Below are 20,692 nucleotides of genomic sequence, written 5' to 3'. Positions count from 1 at the left end.
TGATTACGTGGTGAACGTGGAAAGAATGATTGTGCAACGATTTGAAGAGTATTTTCATAGCCCCAATCATATGGATCACCATTAGAGAGGAGGACATTTAACCTCCTTCATCCTCTCCCATATATCTATAGGATTTCAAGAATATACAATCTCTCATACATTAGTTTTTCGATTTTGTGATTTTTGTACACTAATCTTGATGAAATATTTTTTTTAATGAAAAAAATAAGATTTTGTTTTCTGTTTTTGTGCTGCGCATGTAATGCTATGTTAGATTTCTCAATAAAGACTGAGGTCACTTGCATGAAGACCGAGGTCGAGAGAGATTTTCTAATCTAATCACTTCCAAACTCTAGATAGTAACTCAAGATATATATAAGTGCGAACACAAGTAGTCTAAAAATATAAACTTTTTTTTTTTCATTATGTTAGAGATAAACCTTTATTATCATAAAAAAGTAAAATATTTTACGTATAGATAATCTCCAACAACCTTTCCTTAACTTATTCTGTCTTAAATCCTTATCCAACCAGATAAGTATTCTTCAAAACACTATCGGATAGTGATTAGCTAATGATAAATTTCCTTTCAATTGTATTAAAAATAAATGATGGGATGGATGTTAGGGGAAAGAGACACCTGCATTACGGAAACGTTTTCCAAACCGGTCTTTGGAGCCGTGCGATTCTTCCCATCTATCGTTGTCTCCGGTCCAATCCACCATTCAAACTAATAGCTTACCAGAGTGAGTTGTTTTAACCCACTTGTCCACGTTTCCTTCGTGGATGCTATATATATATATATATATATATATATATATATATATAATCGACGTGAATACCATGCTGAGAGTCAATTCTGCGACATGAATGCCAAGGAACATATCCATTATGCAGCATGCGGTTGGTTGACGTCAACTTATCGGTGGGGAGGGAGGGAGAGAACGTGAAACACGAAAAGAAAGTCCCAAAAATTAATAAAGAGAAAATATATTAGAAAACTAGTGTAAGATGTAACTTTACTGGATAATTTTCTACCTATAATCATCAAGAAAATTAAATTAGTTTTTATATGTAAAAATAATATAAGACCTTAAGTTATTTAACTCAATTATAATTCTCTTGTATATCGTCTTGTATAAATTTAACAAAAAATAAACTCTTTCCATATTTATTAAAAACCCTTTAAGACCCACCTAAGATAATTTTTTTTCCCCGCCAAGCATTACGATTCGATATGCATTTATATGAACAAATCCTGATTTTTTTAGCAAATTTTTGTACTTGAATTCTAATTAAATCGAAATCCTAATTCACAATAAAATTTAAATTTAATTATGACTCCCGGATAATTAATTAGAGCCTCCTAAAATATCTATCAACTCTAATAGTTTAGTTACTAGGGATAAATGCCAGCAGATGATCCTCTTCCTTTACAAGTAAAGTCATAGATCTTCTCAATTAATCTTTAAATTTTAAGAACCTCAAAACCAACATAAAATTTTTGAGTTAGATTATTTCTTTATTTCACATCGAATAACTCCAAACCAAAACATAAACTCACATAATAACCATACATCTGTCACATAACTTAAGAATACTAAAGTATCTTCTCACATTTTATATTCCCAAAAAAAATATAAAAATACATGATATATTTATAAAATAATTAAATCTTAACTTGTAGAAATTTTTTTCTTCACGATGAACTTTTCATGATAACATACTCGACTTCAAAAATCTAACTCAATAAATTATTGTCCAACATGATATCTTACCGAAACATACATTTAGTGTGCACTAAGAAAATAAATAAGATTAACCATCCTTATCGGCAGGCAACACATGAGGCTTCATGGATAGGAGACAATTAGTAGATGTAGTTGATGATTGTCCCTTAACATCAAGTTTTCAAATCCAATCACCTCGTACATCTTTATAAATTTCTTACTAATTACGCTATTAAACATCTCAAGCAACTTATACGAGTTCCACTCGTTGTTATCTATCAAGGTAGAGCAAGTTTCCATATCCATAAAAGTAGGTTTCGGGTCCAAAAATATCAAACCAGCACTTGTCATAAAACATCCCCATACTTTTCCTCATTTATTAGTCTCCCTTATTAGTGTTCTTTCTTTTTCTTCGCCATCCTTTCCGTATGCATACATTTACTTTTTTTTTATCACATCAAATCGTGTGCTAACCTATTTTTTCTATTAGTTAACTCAATCAGGTTAGACTTTCATTTTACTGTGATGCCATAAAATTCTCAGTTTATTTTATATTTAAGAACATACTATATATATATATATATATATGTATATATGATCCTAAATCAAGGATAAGAGGTTTGACCTGGTCAATGCCCAGCCATCGGAAATCGAACGACAGAGAAGCCATGCAAGCAAGCGGTGGTAACCACCGGACCTTGAAGTGATGACGCTTTGGTAGTACATGCCACCGAACCACTAGTCCCGGCCACGGGCACGGATTCCCACCCACGCCACCACAAGTTGGAACCTCGCTCGGTAGGAAGCCAGAGTTCTGGGGACGTGGGTCCCGAGTCATTTAAAAGGGACCCACGAACTTCGAAGGCGGACATCCCGAAGGAATCGACACGAGTTCGTCACGTGGGCGCACCAAAACAAAATGTGACAGTTGGCCGTGTCAGTTGAAAACGTTCTTAATGGTCCACCTACCCCGTTCTGCTTGATACATACCGTCCGATATCGATCCGACGGGTGTGAAGACGGCCCGACTCACGTGCCGAGGCCCTCGATCCGGGCACAGCGCACGACCGCCCCCCTGCTGATGGCTCTGTTGTGATTAGAGCCCGATTTGGTGTCCGGAGTCGGAAGGAACCGTGGGAGCTATAAATACAAGGGGAGACGCTACTCTCCACGAACTTCGCATATATCTTTCGGCTCTGCAGGCGCTTCGCTTCGAAGAGGCGTTTGCGTCGGCCGAGAGAGGGAGGAAGAAGGAAAAGGAATACTTGTTATTGTGGGGATGGATTCTGGAAAGGTGAAGGATGTGGGGATTCTTGCGATGGACATTTACTTCCCTTCGACTTGCGTCCAACAGGCATGGATTCGGGCAGATCCTCTTTCCGCTAATTCGGCCGCAGCTAGGATTGATGCTATTTTTCGCTTGAGCTTGCTACGTTCTTCTGCTTCGTTTGATTGCTCGATCGAGTTGGTTTTGGGATTTTGATCCTTTTTTTTTGTCTTGTTTTAAACCTTTCATTTCGGTCAATTTGGGGCCGCGGAGATGGGTTTGTTTTAGGTGGATTGAGAAGTGTAGGTTAAATTTTGTGGTTGATCTTGAACTTTGCCTTTCGAAGAGGCTACTTCGAGTGAAAAAAGTGTGAAATATGGGTGGATTTTTACGTTTTTTTAGGGCTCTTGTTCGATCTAACTCCTTGTGTGTCCACTTGCTTTGAATATATACCCTTTGGATGACACTGCTTGGTGTATGCCATCAAAACCTGGCGCGACGTTGAAAGTTGAAACAACACAGGTTTTGTCGGAACATATCCGGAGGCACAAGGAATATATTAAGGAGGAGTTTTAAAGAAGGAATTGTAAAAGAAGGTTAATAGATTGTTTATCATATCGATCTACTTAGTTGTGCGCTTTAGTCATGGTAAATAGTAGAAGTCCCTTTTAATTTTAATTTTCTCATCATAAATTATCGGAGGATTTTTTCAATTTGGCGTCAAAATGTTTTTGTTACACGGTATCTCATTCTTGGTGTAAATGTCTAAAAATACTAAGCGTGCTCATTGCAGGAAGCACTGGAGGCTCATGATGGGGCGAGTAAGGGGAAATACACCATAGGTCTCGGCCAAGAATGTATGGCCTTCTGCACAGAAGTGGAAGATGTGATCTCTATGAGGTAACTGGCCCTCTGGTCTGTTCTTCTTCCACCAACTAACATACGAACACTTGTTAGACAGAGATGGGAGCACCTAATGTTTACCTGGAAAGTCTATGTACTAGAAGACATAGCCACAGAAAAGACGAAGATGAAACATTTCTACCATGTTCTCTGAAGGTTTTAGGTTAGTTTTGACATCATAGGTCACTTTGTAGGATCCAGAGCTGAAAAGTGTAAACACAGGAGCAAATAAAAAATTTACACTTTCATGGTGATATTGAATTATCTTCATCACTCAAAGAAATAGAAGAAAGGATGCTGGCACTGTTGAATCGAAAAATGATTGGAATATTTTCGTTTATTGATTATGTTCTAATGTATAAGGGAGGCTATGTACTATATTTTCACCTTTCATATATGTAACCTTTAACTTTTTATACATCTAATGAATGATACACTTATCTTGACATACATATCTCTGTTTTTCTTAATAAGTTATTTAGCTTCATAATTTTGTGATATTTTAGGTTTTTCTCCTCTCCGCCTTTCAAATGTCATTTTCCATGTTATCGTGGCTGTTTCCATATGGTGGAATTAATTCCTTTGATTTTGTTATTACTTACAATTATGTTCTTTGAAATCATTGCTGTGCCTTCCTTTCTCTCCCGGTTCTGGTTCTTAATATATTTACCACTTGACTGGTAAAAGATGACACATCATGTCTCTAATTTTGTAGGAAAAACATATTAATCTGTTTTCTGATTTCTGTGTAATATATTCAGATTGGAATTTTAATTAAGGGTTCTTTTCAGCTTGACAGTCGTTACTTCTCTCTTAGAGAAATATCAGATTGACCCAAAGCAAATTGGCCGTCTGGAAGTTGGTAGTGAGACAGTGATAGACAAGAGCAAGTCAATCAAGACCTGGATAATGCAAATATTTGAGGTATGTTCTACATCTGTATGACAGGCTTATTTAATCTGCTAATATCTAAGCATGAACAACATTGATCAGAAAAACTTGGACAATGTATTTGTAGCATTTGCATTTGCTTAGGCTAGAATGATAACTGGTCTCGGATGATTACATTTTGTATCTACTGGTATATCATTTATTTTTTTGCTTAAATCAGTCTAGCTTAAAATTTTCCCTCACTTGCTGTTGGATTCCCAAATATTTACTTGAAAATACAGGAATCTGGTAATACTGATGTTGAAGGAGTTGACTCAACGAATGCATGCTATGGTGGAACAGCTGCTTTGTTCAACTGCGTGAACTGGGTAGAAAGTAGCTCATGGGATGGGCGCTATGGCCTAGTTGTTTGTACGGATAGTGCGGTATGATCATATTGGTCCTTTTAAATACTAAATTCATTTGAAATTCTTTCACAATTATCTATTTTGGGAGTATATTTCGTGATGTGTGGAGATTGTTCCACACTTACTAGATCTTCTTTTCCTTTAGGTTTATGCAGAAGGGCCAGCTCGTCCTACTGGGGGTGCTGCTGCTATTGCAATGCTGATTGGACCAAATGCTCCAATTTCTTTTGAAAGTAAATTCAGGGGAACTCATATGACTCATGTTTATGATTTTTATAAGCCAAATCTCGCAAGTGAATACCCGGTTTGTTACCTTTCCGTCCTCCTTTTATTTCTCACTTAATCCTGTTTAGTCACCATCCACTCTGATTTTTTTCTTCTCCTGTCTTCTATTTAAACTATGTGAATTTAGTATAAGATTTCTCTAATTTCTTCTTCACAAGTGACTCTGCACAAATGACGTCATAAATTATCAACAAAAGCTTTTGGGTTTTTTCATCTAAAGATTAATATTTCAGATCCGAGCTTTCTTATTTTCTTTGTAGACAGTTTCTGTGGTTCTTCCCTGAGGTGCATATGATACCAAGTAAAATTTGCAATTGCTGCCTCCGGCCATGTTTTATTTTGTGTGCTTTTCATTTTTAGTTTTTCTGTTATGCCAAATCATTTATCACTAGAGTACAAGACATAAGGTATGATTTAACTCTCTCTACTAATGTCTGCCATTTTAGCTGAACAATCAACTCACTTGTGAGATGGTACAATAAGGACATCCTTAAAGATATAACAGCAGCTGGTGGATGTCTTAATGATATTGAGTTATATTTTTGTCTTAGTACTTAGTAGTATTTCTATTACCTATCATCTTTAGCCAAGTTGATTATCTACTTGACCATTTACCTGTAGGCTGTTATCTTGTACACAAGGACACTTGCCCTTTGGATTTTTATTTTTCTGCAATGTCTTCATTGTTCTCATTGCCAGCTCTTTCAAAAGAAATATTCAACTTTATGCAGTCAAAACTTGAAATTGTTGGTCTTTTCGACAGAAAAATCAGGGGCTACAAACAAATAATTGAAGTCTCAGCACCAGACCCAATGCTGGTCTTGCCTCAGGGCTTGGTAGGGGATGCATATGGTTTGGTATGCTGCTGTACCAGTTGGTATCAGATAAAATCAATTTTATAAAGAAAAAAAGAAAAGAAAAAAAATGTGAGAAAGGAAAAAATCACCTCTTTGTTTGTCTTCTTCCTATATTTGGTTCCCTAGGCTTATCGGTATTTATTCATGATAAGTTGGTCAATTGTGATAAAAAGTGTCATTACCAGACTGCAATGCCAGCCCCCTTGCAAATCAGCAGGGGATGGTTATGGTCTGGTATGCCTTGTGTACCAGCTGGTAGCAGCTGATTACAATTGGTACAAAAAGAAGCACCTCTTCTCTCAATCTCTTCTTTGTTTTGGCAACCCAAGTCTATTGTGATAAAATTCATGGTACGATGATCTGTTGCAACTTTTGTTGCATAAGATTGGGACCCACAAGGACTTCACGGCAGCACTGGACTGGGCAGTTCACGAGGCTGGTTCCTCGTATGGTTTGTTTTTGTCCCTGAACCAAGGAAATTGTGATGCACTGATTATAATAGTGCAGCTTGTTTCAGCTGAAGTTTTATTCTTGGTAGGAATTCAGACTAGTACGTACTGCCCTTTCTGGGTGTGGTATACTTCTAATTAACTATCCTTGCTACAGACAATGTTTGCTCATGTAAATATCATGCAGCTGTTGTTGTCTTTATTGTGAGGAACTTATGTAAATTTGTAATGCATACATGTAACTTGGTATCTGAGTTTGCAAATTGATATTGAGGGTCTTCCAATTGTAAATTATGTTTCCTTGAATTAGTTCAAGATTCAGAATGGACCAGGTTAATGTGTTTGAGACGTTGCTTGCTAGATTATTTTTGAGGTAAATGAGAGTGCAAATTTACTTAGATAGCAAATTCATGACACCTGAAATCATAGGAATTACAGCATATTCAATCCGTAGACATGGATAACATCTACCAAAAATTTCTTGACTACTTGTACCTCCTATGATGTGCAATCTGACTAAATATTAGTTGTTATCATGAAAAGTTATGAGCCAAGCTAAAATTTATTGAGGCCTTGATGAACCTTATTTATGTTATGATTTTTTAGTTGCAGTTGGTTCTCAATGTTGAGTATTAAACATTTTTATTGGGATGTAGGTTCGGATGTAGAAGGTTCTCATACTATGCATTTGTTGGTTTTCTTATTATGCCCATCTAGGTTGTTGATGGAAAGCTATCACAGACATGCTACCTCATGGCTCTTGATTCTTGTTATAAACGTTTTTGCAGCAAGTAAGTTGTGGCTGATTGTAACAATAATGTGCATTTCCTTGGGTCCAAACTCAAACTGATTCATGATCATGTCATCAGGTTTGAAAAGTTTGAGGGAAAGCAATTCTCAATTTCTGATGCGGATTATTTTGTTTTCCATTCTCCCTATAACAAGGTATAGCTGTTTTTCCTTCTTTGACAACACATATATATATCTTCAAATCACAGAAATTTTCAGGTCTTGTTGAATAACTTTTTTCCTTGATGTGTTACAACAGCTTGTGCAGAAAAGTTTTGCTCGTCTCTACTTTAACGACTACTTGCGCAATTCAAGGTTAGTTTCTTCTTGTCAACTTTTATCCTTATCTTTTGTTAATCAAACTGTAAGGAAAACTTATCTGCTTAATATTTATTATATTTGAAGTGTTTATCATTTAAAAAAATTTCAAACAAAATTTTATATTGTTGTTTCAAGATGCATTTGGTGTTCTATAAAAACGATTAAATGAAAATTTAACGAGCTCAACAGATTTATGTCTTGTCATTGATTCATCAAGTTTATACTAATTTTAATATATACTATGTGGTCTCTATAATACTATATTAAAAAATTGGTGTTTAGTTTTAATCAATGGATATATCTCATTTGTTGCCCCAATAATGCTTATTTAGGACACAGGCATTTAATATAAGTCAAAAATTGTTAAACAAGTGATGTTGTGGTGATAAAAGCTTATGAAAACAAGATTGTAACTTCCTAAGCAATCTAGAGATTGTTTGGGTGGTTATCTTGTCTATGAATTCTGTTTCCATTTTTTTGTTAGATCACAAGGTCTCCATAAATATTGTCTTCCTGGTCTTAAGGCTGGAAGGTGATTGCACAGTTGAAGATGGACCTTGCAGTTGTTGTATGTACTCATTTCAAACCACATTTCAAGATTCAGGTCACATTTTATAATATGGATAAACACGGAACACCAACCAGATCCAGCCACTTGGTGACCTGCCCACAGTCAGCATGTGTGAACCTTGTGATGACTATCAGACCCTTGTGTTATTCTGTCAGAAGTCGAAATGTAACTGAAGCGGTGGGTTGATTGACTGCAGTCAATACCATTGGACACCGGCCAACAGATCTTCATTGCGCTCTTACCACAATGAACTTCAATGTGTGGACTGACTTGATTCTACTTCTTGGTCACCTTATCCAAAGCTATAAATTCGAAGCCCAATTATGAGAACTGTCCGAGAAACTTTTTTCCCATCAATCTCCTATGATCTAGATTGTTTAGGCATTAGAGAGGTTTTGCTGGTGGACATACAGTTTTTTTGTGTCCATCAATCTCCTATAATCTAGATCCTGAGAACCAACAATCTGCAATTTGTAGAAAAGGGTTTCTGAAAACTAACAATTTCAGTCTTGTAATTTTGCTTGCACTGAGAAATAAGGTTTGCTGTGAAACAAATTGAACATGGATTAATTTTGAAAATCATATTTTTTTGACATTTTATTAGTGGATATAAATTTCATTTACAACTATCAAATGGATATTGGTTTTTAATAATATTTATGTAAGTCGACAAAGATGGAATCGGATGTATGATCACTATGGCTTTTTGTTGAATTGAAGCTGTACATGGATGAAGATAGTATGAATTTGAATTTGTTAGCAACAATAGATAAATTGCTATTGTGAGTCTGTTGATGGTACTTGTTGGAAAAGAAAACAAGGATAACTATAAATAATTTAATATTGATTATTACCTAAAATTATTTTGAAATTCAATTACATAAAGTTATTTCTCCATGTACATTTAATCCTTGTGTTATCTGTATATCCAAATGACAATTAATGAATGGAAGTCAACCATTTATATGACCCCATGTGGAAATTTTGGGTAGCAAAATTCTAAACGGATGCACATTTATGAGACCATATGTGGCTCCAATTAGATAAAAGAAGCATCATACAGGTGCTATCTGATAAACTTTCAACCCTATATTAGGTTAACTAGTTGATTCTTCTTGAGAGACAAAAAGGGTTTACCCTGTCCTCCCATCTGTTCTTCTTCCTCTTTAACCTTTGTAATTCTTCTCCCCATCTCAACCATCAAACATGCTTAATGTTAGCCCTTTATCCTTCATTTAGAAAGGGCCAAAATGCTGCTTTTAGCTTTCTGAGGATATCACGTCTAAAGAACTTGAGTAGCTGAAACAAGGGCACTGAGAGGATGATCCTTCTTTTTTATCTTCATTTGTAGGTTAAGGAAGCTCATCTGTGGTGTGGTTTGACAAGTCTTAGTATACAATGTGGAGGAGGAAGAAGGGTCTCTGAATGTATTAACTGAAACCAGTTGTGAGAAAGTTCATGTTGTCTTTAAGGCAAGGGAAGAATGTAGGCTTCGATTGAGCTAAATCTAAAACGTAAAAGATTGATAACACAATCCAAACTGTCAAAACTTGAGGCCCTGTTGATACTTGTTGCTGTTGAAAGTCAGTAATTGACCGTATACTTTCTTGATCTTTTATCTATCACCTTTAATGTTTAACTAATTGCACTTGTGAATATCTTTTCATGTCAGTTCTATTATTTGGAGAACTATCAGATTATTTGTGACACCTTGGTGTAGTGGAAAATTGCAAAGTGTCTTTGTACCTTGGTTATGAAGTACAATCATCAGCTCTGCTTTGTTTATCCTTTTTTTTAACCTAAGCTTAGGTGTATTCTGAAGCATTTTGTTGTCTTTTTTTTCATTGAATGTTCACATTCTATAAGGTATAAATTTATTCCAAGTTCCTAATTGTACTATTCCTTGTTTCTCATTAGTGTTGTTGGGAAGGATGCAAGGGAAAAGCTGGAGCAGTTCTCTAATCTGACTGGTGATGAAAGCTATCAAAGTCGTGAGCTTGAAAAGGTCATTCATCTGCTGCTTAAAGTTGATACCTTATCATTAATGTTTATTTGCTAATTTTTTCTCTCATAAACTGTTTAGGTTTCTCAGCAAGTTTCAAAGCCTTTATATGATGCGAAAATTCAACCATCTACTTTGCTGCCAAAACAAATTGGGAATATGTACACTGCATCTATTTATGCTGCATTTGCATCTGTTATCCACAACAAATATAGTACTCTGGTGATGTTATCATATTTCTTTGTGTTGTCATATAAATAATTATATATATGATATAAGCTAATGACCTTAGTTTTACATCGTATATGCAGATGGGCCAACGGATTGTAATGTTCTCATATGGCAGTGGCCTATCTTCCACAATGTTCTCCTTCAAGCTTCAGGATGGTCAACATCCATTTAACATATCAAACATTGCTACCGTTCTTAACGTATCAGAAAAGCTCGAGAAGAGACATGTGGTATGTTTTTTGTCATTGAATTTGGTTATAGATATCCTCCGTGTTGCTTGGCATGTATAAGTTCAAGTATATTCATTATGCCCTCTCTATATTCTGTTGTTTCATCATATCTATTCATCATGAAAACGCTTGAACATCTTGTCCGGACAGGATACCATTGCATCATGACATTTTTTATTCTGCCTGTTCTACCTGTTTATATTTGAGTCTCTCCTGTTTTGCCCTCTAGTTTGAGAAACCGAATAACCTGGAGTGGATCGATGATACAGTAGGTAGATTGCTCAATGTTTAAGTGATCTATATTTTATCATGTTTCAGTTAGGTAGAATGCTTCACTATTGTTTCTTTTGGTGCTAGTGTCACTATTTGCATGTGGTCATTATTTATATTTCTGGTTAACTCAACTATTGTGTTTCTCTTCTGTTTCTTATTCAGATTTCACCAGAAAATTTTGTGGAGACATTGAAGCTGATGGAGCATAGATATGGAGCCAAGGATTTCGAAACAAGCAAAGATACAAGCTTACTGTCTCCGGGAACCTTCTATCTCGTGAATGTGGATTCCATGTACCGGAGGTATTACGCCAAGAAGGGCACAGAGGAAGCTACGAGTGCCAAAAGTTTCAGCTGCAAGAACAGCTCTTTGGCCAATGGCCACTGATGACGTGCTTCCGGGAGGCTGGTGAGGAGCCTGCCAATGTCGTTCCTTGTTGGTTCTTCTGATGCTCATGTCATTATTGTGCTAATCACTCGATGAATCTGAATTATCAAGTGAATAATTTGGTTGAGCTATTTATTTCTAGCCATTATATTTGGTTTATTCGGACAATGCTGGAGAATCACTGTGCCCCCATCTTATTACTTAGCTCTAGCTATCTGGAATTGTCATTTATCAGTAGTGTCTCCTTAATAATCCCGTATAAATATAATTTTACCTTGTGTTCTGATTTGATTGAAAGTCGCCACTATTTTAGGTTTACAGGGATTAGGAACGATGGATGCTTGAGCATGTAACCTACTCAAAAGACATATTTTGTTACCTACTGAGCATGTAACCTACTCAAAAGAACGATGGATGCTTGAGCATGACAAAAAAAAGATATTATTTGATCGGTTTTAAGTATGATATTATTCCCTATAATATTTATTCTAATTTTATTTTTAAGCTTTTATTTAAAAATATGGAATACCTTTACTAATGATATGTTTTAACTTGTTTAATTTCCAAAATTGCATATAGCTTTGGGTATTTATCAAATATCTATCCAAATTGTTCGATTGATTAAAAATTTGGGGATATATTATTTTCTTCCCCCATATATATATATTATGATGGACGGTTGTGATCGGAGGGTTGTCGATAAGACCACAAAGGATTTATATATATATATATATATATATATATATATATATATATGGTAGGATGGACGGTTGTGATCGGAGGGTTGTCGATAAGACCACAAAGGATTCAGGCCGTATTATAAATGCCTACTTTGTCGGGGAAGAGTCGGTTGTGGGTGCGCCTACCAGATTCTCGTCTCCTCTCTTTGCTGCTCCTTAGGTGCACTAATCGTCTCTGCTTTAGCTCCCATAGCACTGCAACTGGAGATCTCGCTCTTCAAGGTCGGAATAATCTCCTCCTCCCCCACTTATTTCTGCTTTGGTTTCTATTGTCTTGCCGCCTGCCGAATCTTTGCCAAGCAGCAACTCAACTCATTAGATCTAGCTTGTGCCTCTATAAGTCGTTCTGAGTGTGCTATTTAACTTAAAAAGAAACCACATTGTCTTTGAAATTAGCTTTTTTTTCTTGTTGCTGTCCCAAATGTTAGAACTCTGCAAGCTAAGCATTCAAATTTTTAACAGAACTCCGTGCTAACCATACAAGTCACGGAATAATATTACGATACTAGCTACTGTTTGTCTTTAATATATCGGTACTGATTTCTCTTCAGGTGAATAATAAAAACAAGACCAATGCAATTATAATTTTCTTTTGAATTTTCGTATCTAGCGGGTGCTTGATATGTTCTCTAATTTACTATTTCCGTCTTGTATTATTTAACATGTTTTGGCAAAAGAAAGTCCTGATTGAATTGTCTCCAATTTTTTAAAATGGAATCGTAATCTTCTTTTCTGTGCTATCAACTTTGTATGTTTACAATCAAACTTTAACAATAACCAAGGTTTTATTTACCTACGTCTTTTTGTTGATAATGGTTAAGAACCATGTTCATAAGATCTAAAAAAAGATAAAAATTAATAAAATAGTTTACTTATAAATAATTAGGTCACAGAGGATTACAGAAGAGAACAATCTAAGATACTGTGAACATGTTAAAAGAAAACCTGTACCTATTGTCGTTAGTCAAGATGAATCAACTAGTATCATTGGGACAAGAAGAGGTAGCGTCCGAACTAATAAATAGTACTAATAATAATTTAAAAAAAAGAATGCTTTTGATTTAACAAGACGTGTCTGGTATTCATTGAAGAAAAAGTTTCATATAGCTGATCCTAAATAGTTGGATATTATTGCTTAGTTTATGTTGTATCTTAGTTAATAACAACTAATGGATGTGAACTTCATTCTTCTTTTCTACATGGTTGTGCACATAATCTGTCCTAGATGAATCCCATGGAGTTGATTGTAGAAGAGATGTTCATCGATGTTTTTTTTGTCTCTATGCATAAAGATGGATAGTTTATTGTTTTTTTCTCTACAAAAATATGTATCATCTTGTTCATTTAAGTTTCTATAAAGAAATCATATTTTAAAGAAGAACCTAGATTTCTAGTGTTTATGTGCATAAACATTTACACAATTTTTTTGAGTACATGATCATGATGTTAGTAGAATTAAAAGAGGAACTGATGCTCGGAATAAATGCTCTACTTCTTTATGATCTTTCACATGGTTGTATACATAGTCTGTCCCATGAAACTTTATAGGAGTTAATTGCAGAAAAAAAACTGATTTGGATCACTGTTTACTATTTGAGCTTTGCTTTTGATCTGTTTCTTTGAGGAAATTATGTGGTAAAGTAGAAGTCAAATGTCTAGTGCTTGAATGCATAAACATTGATCCGTATAGGGCATGGGTTCAACGATTCGTCAATCCAATACCACTTCTCAGATGGAAGTTTTGGTAGAGAGAGATATTGCTGGAAACAAATGTAAAACCGAAAGGAAAACAATGTCTATTGCTCATAAGATTAAAGTGCCTACTACAAGGGCTAAGCAACAGAATAAAAGCAAGATAAAAGACTTACAAATGCGTAAGAACATAGGTTGCCTTTGGATAGCACTCGGGTGCTGTCGACAAGTTGACGATTGCAGTTGGTTTTGGTCTTCTCCTTTCTTGTTGTTGGAACTTCCTTCTAAGGTTTGGACAGCGAATAACAAGCTTTGGGACTTCTTACAGCGGCTAGACGTAGCTTTGATGAAGGACTTTGGCTATTGGAACTTGATGGAATCTCTGCTGCAACGTTGCTGTAGTAGGCTGGGAGGAAGAAGGATGAAGGTCTGCCGACAATGGAGGAAGTAGGCTGTTGCTCTTCCTTGAACTCTCATTCTCCCTTCTTCTTCTTGCTGCTATTGAAGGCCTCTTTGCAAGCTATAAAGGCTGACAACAACTCAAAAAAGATCTCTGTAGCAAGGTGGCTACAGGTAGGAGGAAGGATTGTTGAATTTGCAAACTCCTTCCTCTCTTTCTCTTCTCTCTTCTTAGCTTCGGGCTGGTTGGGAACTCAAGAGGAGGCACGACTTGGATGCCTTCAAGAGGGCCGCAACCCTTTAGATTTATAGGATTGAGGGCGTATAAAGTCTTAATTTGATTAGTACTTCTCTTTAGTTCCTTGTAGTCGTTGAAGTCTTTTATTGTATATTACCCTGGTTGGATAGGGGCTGCCCTAATCTTGTTCCTACTAGGATTGAGATTGGGCTGACTTGACTCAGGTCTCTGAGCTCAAGATTGGGTTTGGTCTTGGTTTGGCTTGATCATGATCGAAGTGGGGTCTAACTAGAACTCCAGTTGGGCTGAATTGGAGTTTGGCTCGAACTCGACTAGATCGTCCCTGATCAAACATGCCCAAAATTTTTTGACTAATTGATGAGGATGATAGTGAGATTAACATGACATGAATGTTCGTGGAAGGCTTAAATGATTTCACATTGACAATAATTTTCTAAATACTTGTAATTTAGCAACTGGTTCATGGATCAAAGATGAATGCACTAACTTGAGTTGAACTTGGCCAAGCTTGAGCTAGGCCTGGCTTGCTTGATCTCAGCTAGTTGACCTTCTCTTTGGAAAATCATGGAGCCAAACACCATGGTATACCAACCATAATGATTCAATGCTACTGATATGTTGGAATCACAAGCATACTGATAAAATATCAACATCTTATATATTTTTAGATATTTTTCTCAATGGTCTACCAAGGTAAACCATACCATAGATTGACAATTCAGTACATAATAATTTGATTAGATTTCAGCAAAAGTACTGCTACTAATGTTTTATTCCACAATTAAGAAGTAATTCTTGGCTGAGCTCTTAAGGTTTCAAGATCATAATTTTAGCTGTTGGAGTTGTAGGATTTTAGGTTGCTGAGATGCTGACATGGTTAACATTTGATCGAACAGTTCGAATTAATATCATTCCTTCTTTTTGGCCAAGGCCTGGTGTAAAAAAGATAACACCATTGAATGAGGATAAATCATGTAAATTTCAGTGGCTTTGGCAAGACTGGGGAAACCTAAATCTGTTCCTGATCCTTGTTTATTTCCCCATATTCTTGTAGAGGAAAACACAAGAAGAATAGTCTAATTTTAGCGCCTAGCTGATTTGCTGCTCCATGTGCTCTGTGGATATTTCAAGTAAAGTGTTTGATGTTTTCACTAGATGAGGCTGATTATAAGTTTAATCATATAATCTTATACCTTATCATTAAATGGATGTTTTGGGGCCTTAGCGATGATCCAGACTATTTTCCTGTGAATGATTATGCTTATCCCCCATTATCTAACCGGTCAACATTGACCCATCTTATTTTTATATCATATCTAGTATTTAGAGTTTGCCTTGATTTGGTACTGCTCTCGCATCCCACACCAAAATAGTGCTGACTAAAAATTTAATTATATAATCATATGCCTTTATCTTTATCACTAAACGGACATTTTGGGGCCTTACCTAATGATCTAAACTATTTTCCACTCACCGATGATGCTTCTCCCCATTATCTAACTGGTTGACATTGACCCCTCTTATTTTTGTATCATATCTAGTATTCAGAGTCTGCCTTGGTTTGGTACCGCTCTCGCATCCCACACCGAAATAGTGTTTTACCCCTGGATGTGCAGGCAACTGTTGTGCCTCAACATATTCGGGATTCACAAGCATAGTCCTTGAATTGGCGAATGTATTTCTTTTATCCAAGGGCACCAAACTAAGAATTACAAGAACTAAATTGCATTTAGTTTACCTTGACTAGTTTATGATAAAAAAAGTTCAATTGAGAAATAAGGTCCCTCAAATAATTTATTTGATTTGGTCATGCACAATTGTTTACATATCCAATTCTTTGACCCAGAGAAAAATAGTGAGTAGATGATTCACATTATTCATCAAGATACCATTATCTGAACATGGTAGCACAGTAAAAGAATGTATCCCCAATTCTATGTTGACAGTTCAAGCAGAAAGCATAGTCAACTACAGAAAATTCAGCTCATTCACATTAAACCTCAACTGTTTTCTGATTCAAAGCCAAATATCTCCACCTTTCCTTCTCAACAAAATCTGCATCTAGGAACTTAGCAACAAAAGTCCAGAGTTTGTAAGCATCCTCAAAGTTAGTGAGGAAGCTAAGGGAAGCATTTAAGACATTTATTCCCATAGTAGTTTTTTGTTTCTTTCTGTTTCCTGCAACTGTTATTTCACAGGCTCTTCTCTCCAAAACTTTATGTTTCTCAGCTTCATATTTGTCTGGGAAGCATATATTGTTTAGGAACCCACAACTAAGAGAAATGTTGCTTCTATCTGCAAGCTTTTGTACAAGCACAGGCTCGATCTTCTCTCCTTTCCAGTCGAAGATGTTGAAAGCTATTGCAGGTCCCCTGTCAAATTTTACTTGTGGACCGTAGATCCTAACTAGGGAATGACCACTTTCAGAGTGAGGATGCTGCAGCTTAATCAAAGCAACGACTAACCAGTTGGTGATGCATCTCAATCTGTTGCTGATGAGTAGCAGACCTAGAGAGTCTGCATGATCCAATCCTCTGCACACAATCTCCATGCTCTTGTTTGCTTCAGCAGTGATCGTGCTCTTTTCTGCTTGCACGGAGAGGTTGCATTCTAATTCTACAATACCCGATGATTCTTCATTATCATCTCGTGCTTTGGAACTCTCCACCTGCTCGGATCTCTCAACTTGCTTTTGTTTTTGTGTAGAAGCAAATTCTCCAAGCACATTATCTATAGCAGCAGAGTCATTACCGATATGTGTGGGTATTGGACCAGAGAACGAACTGATGGTCTCAATATCGTCTTCGTCGAATTGGTTTCTAGAGGAATGGCCATCCAAATCTGTTCCTGAATAATCATCAGTCAGCTGTGACAGCCTTCTTGATGGGATGATGCTCACAATTCCGATACTCCTGGCTATTGTAGATGACTCCAATGCTGCAGTGCTGGACTTTTTGATGAAAATCCCTGCAAAACCAGATGGGTTCTCACCAAACACTTTGAAGAAAGAGCAGATGATGAAGTCTGGCTGGATCAGCGAGAGCCCGAGGGTGTCCAAGTCCTTTGGCCCCAGAGCACATGCATCCAGCACCACTTGCCACCCATGTTCTTTAGCCACAGTCATCCATGAATACGGATACCTGGCTCCAGTAATCCTGGACTGAAGTGGAAACACAAACAGTCCTCTTCTTTTCTTCTTTCTCTTGCTCAGCTTCTCCATCAATTTATCAGAATGAATCCGGAGGCTTGGCCAGGAGAAGCTAGCAGACATGACTTTGGCTCCTCTCCTGTAAGCGCTCTTAGTCATCGCATATATGGCCTCGCTCTTGTAATCATACACACTCAGCAGCCCCTTGTTGGCATGAAAGGGATAGGATTCTGCCAACAGCCTGAAAGCAGTGGTTCTGTTGGCAGTGCAGATCATGCTGTATGCACCATCCAGTATGTTGAGGAAATGCATGATCCTTTTCCTGATTGCTGATTCCAGAGCAGTATCTTGATTCCCGTACTGCACTTGAGATTTCAAGCTTGCTGACTTGTAAGCGATGCTGAAATATGGAGGCTGCAGCAGGCCTGAAGGCTGAGGATCACCAGATGTGGATGCTCTGGAGGAGTGCACTTGTGCATGGGAGAAGAGGCTAAATCCAGTATAATCGAGGCAGACATGATCAGAAAGGTGATAATATTCACTGTTCCTGATTCGGTCTGCTTCTTCTGTCTCACCGTACTGTGGATACACTCTGATAAAGCCGGACAAGGCATCAGGGAGGGGAGGCAGGCACTCATGGTTTGTGAAGTGGGTGTTTGGGAAGATGGAATCCTTCGTCAGCTTCGCAAAATTCATCCGTGAGATTCCAATGGTGGTGGTTCTTGCGTGGTGCATGGTGGTGCTGGACTCGACCAGGCCAAGAAATGGCACCGGACAGCAGCCATGGGTGCATGCCTCTCCGATATCCCCGATGCAAGGAGATTGAATCTCTATCATTATCTTTCCCACCTTGTTCTTTCTTGTAGCTTTCTTTGTCTCTTCCAGAAGCCTATGGTAGCCTTTCAAGGTGCCAATGGATGAGGAAGAACATGACAACGTTTCGTCGGTGGGAGGGAAGAGACTGTCATGGATATGATCGGAGTCCCGAAGAAGACAGCTTTCTTGCCACAGGCCTTGGACTCTGACATTTCATGAGGCTCTCATGCCCTTTTTAACACCCCAACTGCTCAATTAATCAACAATTTTGGGTACCTTGACTTCCAGACGGTAATCATACACAGGTTTGACTGGCTCTTTTGATCTTTTGGCTATGGTCCACCTCTGTCCATGGAATTATAGGTGCCTGCATGGACCATCTCAGTCTTGGGAGAGAAAAGCTGCTTGCTGCCATATGTAACCGTGTTCTTTGCACTCTCATTAAATAAAGATGTGCAAGTTGGTCAGGTCCAGATATTAGATTGCAGATGCTAACCGATGTAAGATTACCGGCACAAGTGAACAAAGGTGGTCATTGTGAGGGACGGCTGCAGGCAGGCCTCGATGGGGACGGCTAGCCTAACGCAGAAAAGGCTACAAGTTGCTTCCTTTGTTGAAGGATTGCTGATCGTCTTGACCTGGTCCATCAGCTCTTTAACAAGCCTTGCATTTTGGGTGATCTATCTCTTTTTTGATTCAGTCTTGCTGTCTCTGTAGGTTCTAACTGGTGTAGTATGAATACAGATTGCAGGATCTCAGAAATCCTGTGCTTCTGCTCCTTCTGGCTGATAGGTAAATTTCAACTGATTAGAACAAAACGGGTTTCATTTGGATACTTTTTGTTGTCATGTTCATGCAGGTCATATGCATATGAACCAGATCAAACCAGGTATCTTTCTCCTTGTTGTTCTTTCAGCTGTTGTGTCATCCTAAAAGCTTAATTACGGCCTGCCTCTTTGCTTCCGTGACTACTTTCCAGAGAGGTGGAAGATCATTGGCTATGATTTGGTGGAAGACCCAAGTGGTGTGTTCTACTGCAGACATGATCGTTTAGAGGCCACTCCGATGTCTCGTGGACTGGCCCCTCGCGAGCACGTCGTCTGCGTATCTTCGGCGAGTGCTCACTGGCTTCTATGGTGGGAGGCCTCCGGGGATGACCAATCAACATGAGAGATAGAGATAAACTCTTCTCTGGGTCGTACGACGCAGCAGATCGGGTGCGAGTCAATGGGTTGACCTCAGTGGGTACAATGACCTACCATGTGACCTGTCTGGCTTTGCCACCTCTGCGTTGATTGGTGAGGTAAAATGTGGACCCACACCCTCGAGGAATGCATGCATTTAGAGAAAGACATTATTGTTTTCTCCCGCTTCGACAGCTTCGTAGGGTCCCTTCACCACATTATTGCAAGTACTTGCTATCACTACTATTATTGCATCCCATATTTATGCATCATTACGCAAAGATGTGAGCAAATATTACGTTAAGGGACTTATTGGCTTTGAAGATATGGAATTATTTTACCTTGATACGAGATATCATCTGGTTTTTTACCACATTACGTTCGAGTTATGGGTCCCGGGTGAAAGGCATTCTTGATGGTGGAAAAAAACGTAAGAGGAACTTTATTTAGGTGAAAACAATATTCAATTTAAAGATGGGTAAAGTCTTTAAAAAAATATTTAATTTTTATTTTTCCTCACGAGACGTCTCTTTTTTTTTTTTTTTTTTATCCCGTTGCCTTTTCGTGGCATCTTTCATCGTAGCCTTCGACTTCAATTCTGTTGTTCTCGCCATTGTTCCCTAATTACTATCTCGTTCATTGTTGTCAAAGCATTCTAAGTTCTTGTCTTTGTCTCGTTATCTCTATTGTAAGTAGAAGTAGATGAGAAAATGAGCAAATGATGTTAATGTTGGCGTAGAGGTGACAAATTGTGACAGAGAGAACAAGGGAATGAAGGCAACGAGAGCGAGGAAGTTCTTCTCATCATGGGAGGACATGATAGTTTAGGCGAAGGAGAGACGATCGAAATCACGAATGGAC

The 20,692-nt window shown here is 37.6% G+C and overlaps 2 protein-coding genes across 2 annotated transcripts; one reads left to right on the top strand and one right to left on the bottom strand.

Moving 5' to 3' along the window:
* The first annotated feature begins 2,908 nt into the window (after positions 1-2,908).
* Positions 2,909-11,761, top strand: LOC103996621 (hydroxymethylglutaryl-CoA synthase). Its single transcript, XM_009417561.3, has 12 exons — positions 2,909-3,084; positions 3,791-3,897; positions 4,692-4,824; positions 5,073-5,216; positions 5,344-5,502; positions 7,507-7,580; positions 7,659-7,734; positions 7,838-7,893; positions 10,388-10,475; positions 10,554-10,694; positions 10,784-10,933; positions 11,369-11,761. Exons 1-12 carry the CDS (start codon positions 3,010-3,012, stop codon positions 11,591-11,593), a joined length of 1,428 nt encoding a protein of 475 aa, XP_009415836.2. The 5' UTR covers positions 2,909-3,009; the 3' UTR covers positions 11,594-11,761.
* A 4,690-nt stretch (positions 11,762-16,451) lies between these two features.
* LOC103996620 (uncharacterized) lies at positions 16,452-19,012 on the bottom strand. The gene has a single exon (XM_009417559.3). The coding sequence runs from the start codon at positions 18,666-18,668 to the stop codon at positions 16,677-16,679; it is 1,992 nt and encodes a 663-aa protein (XP_009415834.3). The 5' UTR covers positions 18,669-19,012; the 3' UTR covers positions 16,452-16,676.
* Between the last annotated feature and the right edge of the window lie 1,680 nt (positions 19,013-20,692).

This window comes from Musa acuminata, chromosome BXJ1-9, assembly GCF_036884655.1.
Source record: "Musa acuminata AAA Group cultivar baxijiao chromosome BXJ1-9, Cavendish_Baxijiao_AAA, whole genome shotgun sequence".
Lineage (NCBI taxonomy): Eukaryota > Viridiplantae > Streptophyta > Magnoliopsida > Zingiberales > Musaceae > Musa > Musa acuminata.
Note: the sequence above shows the minus strand (reverse complement) of the source record. Positions and strands in the feature narration are given on the sequence as shown.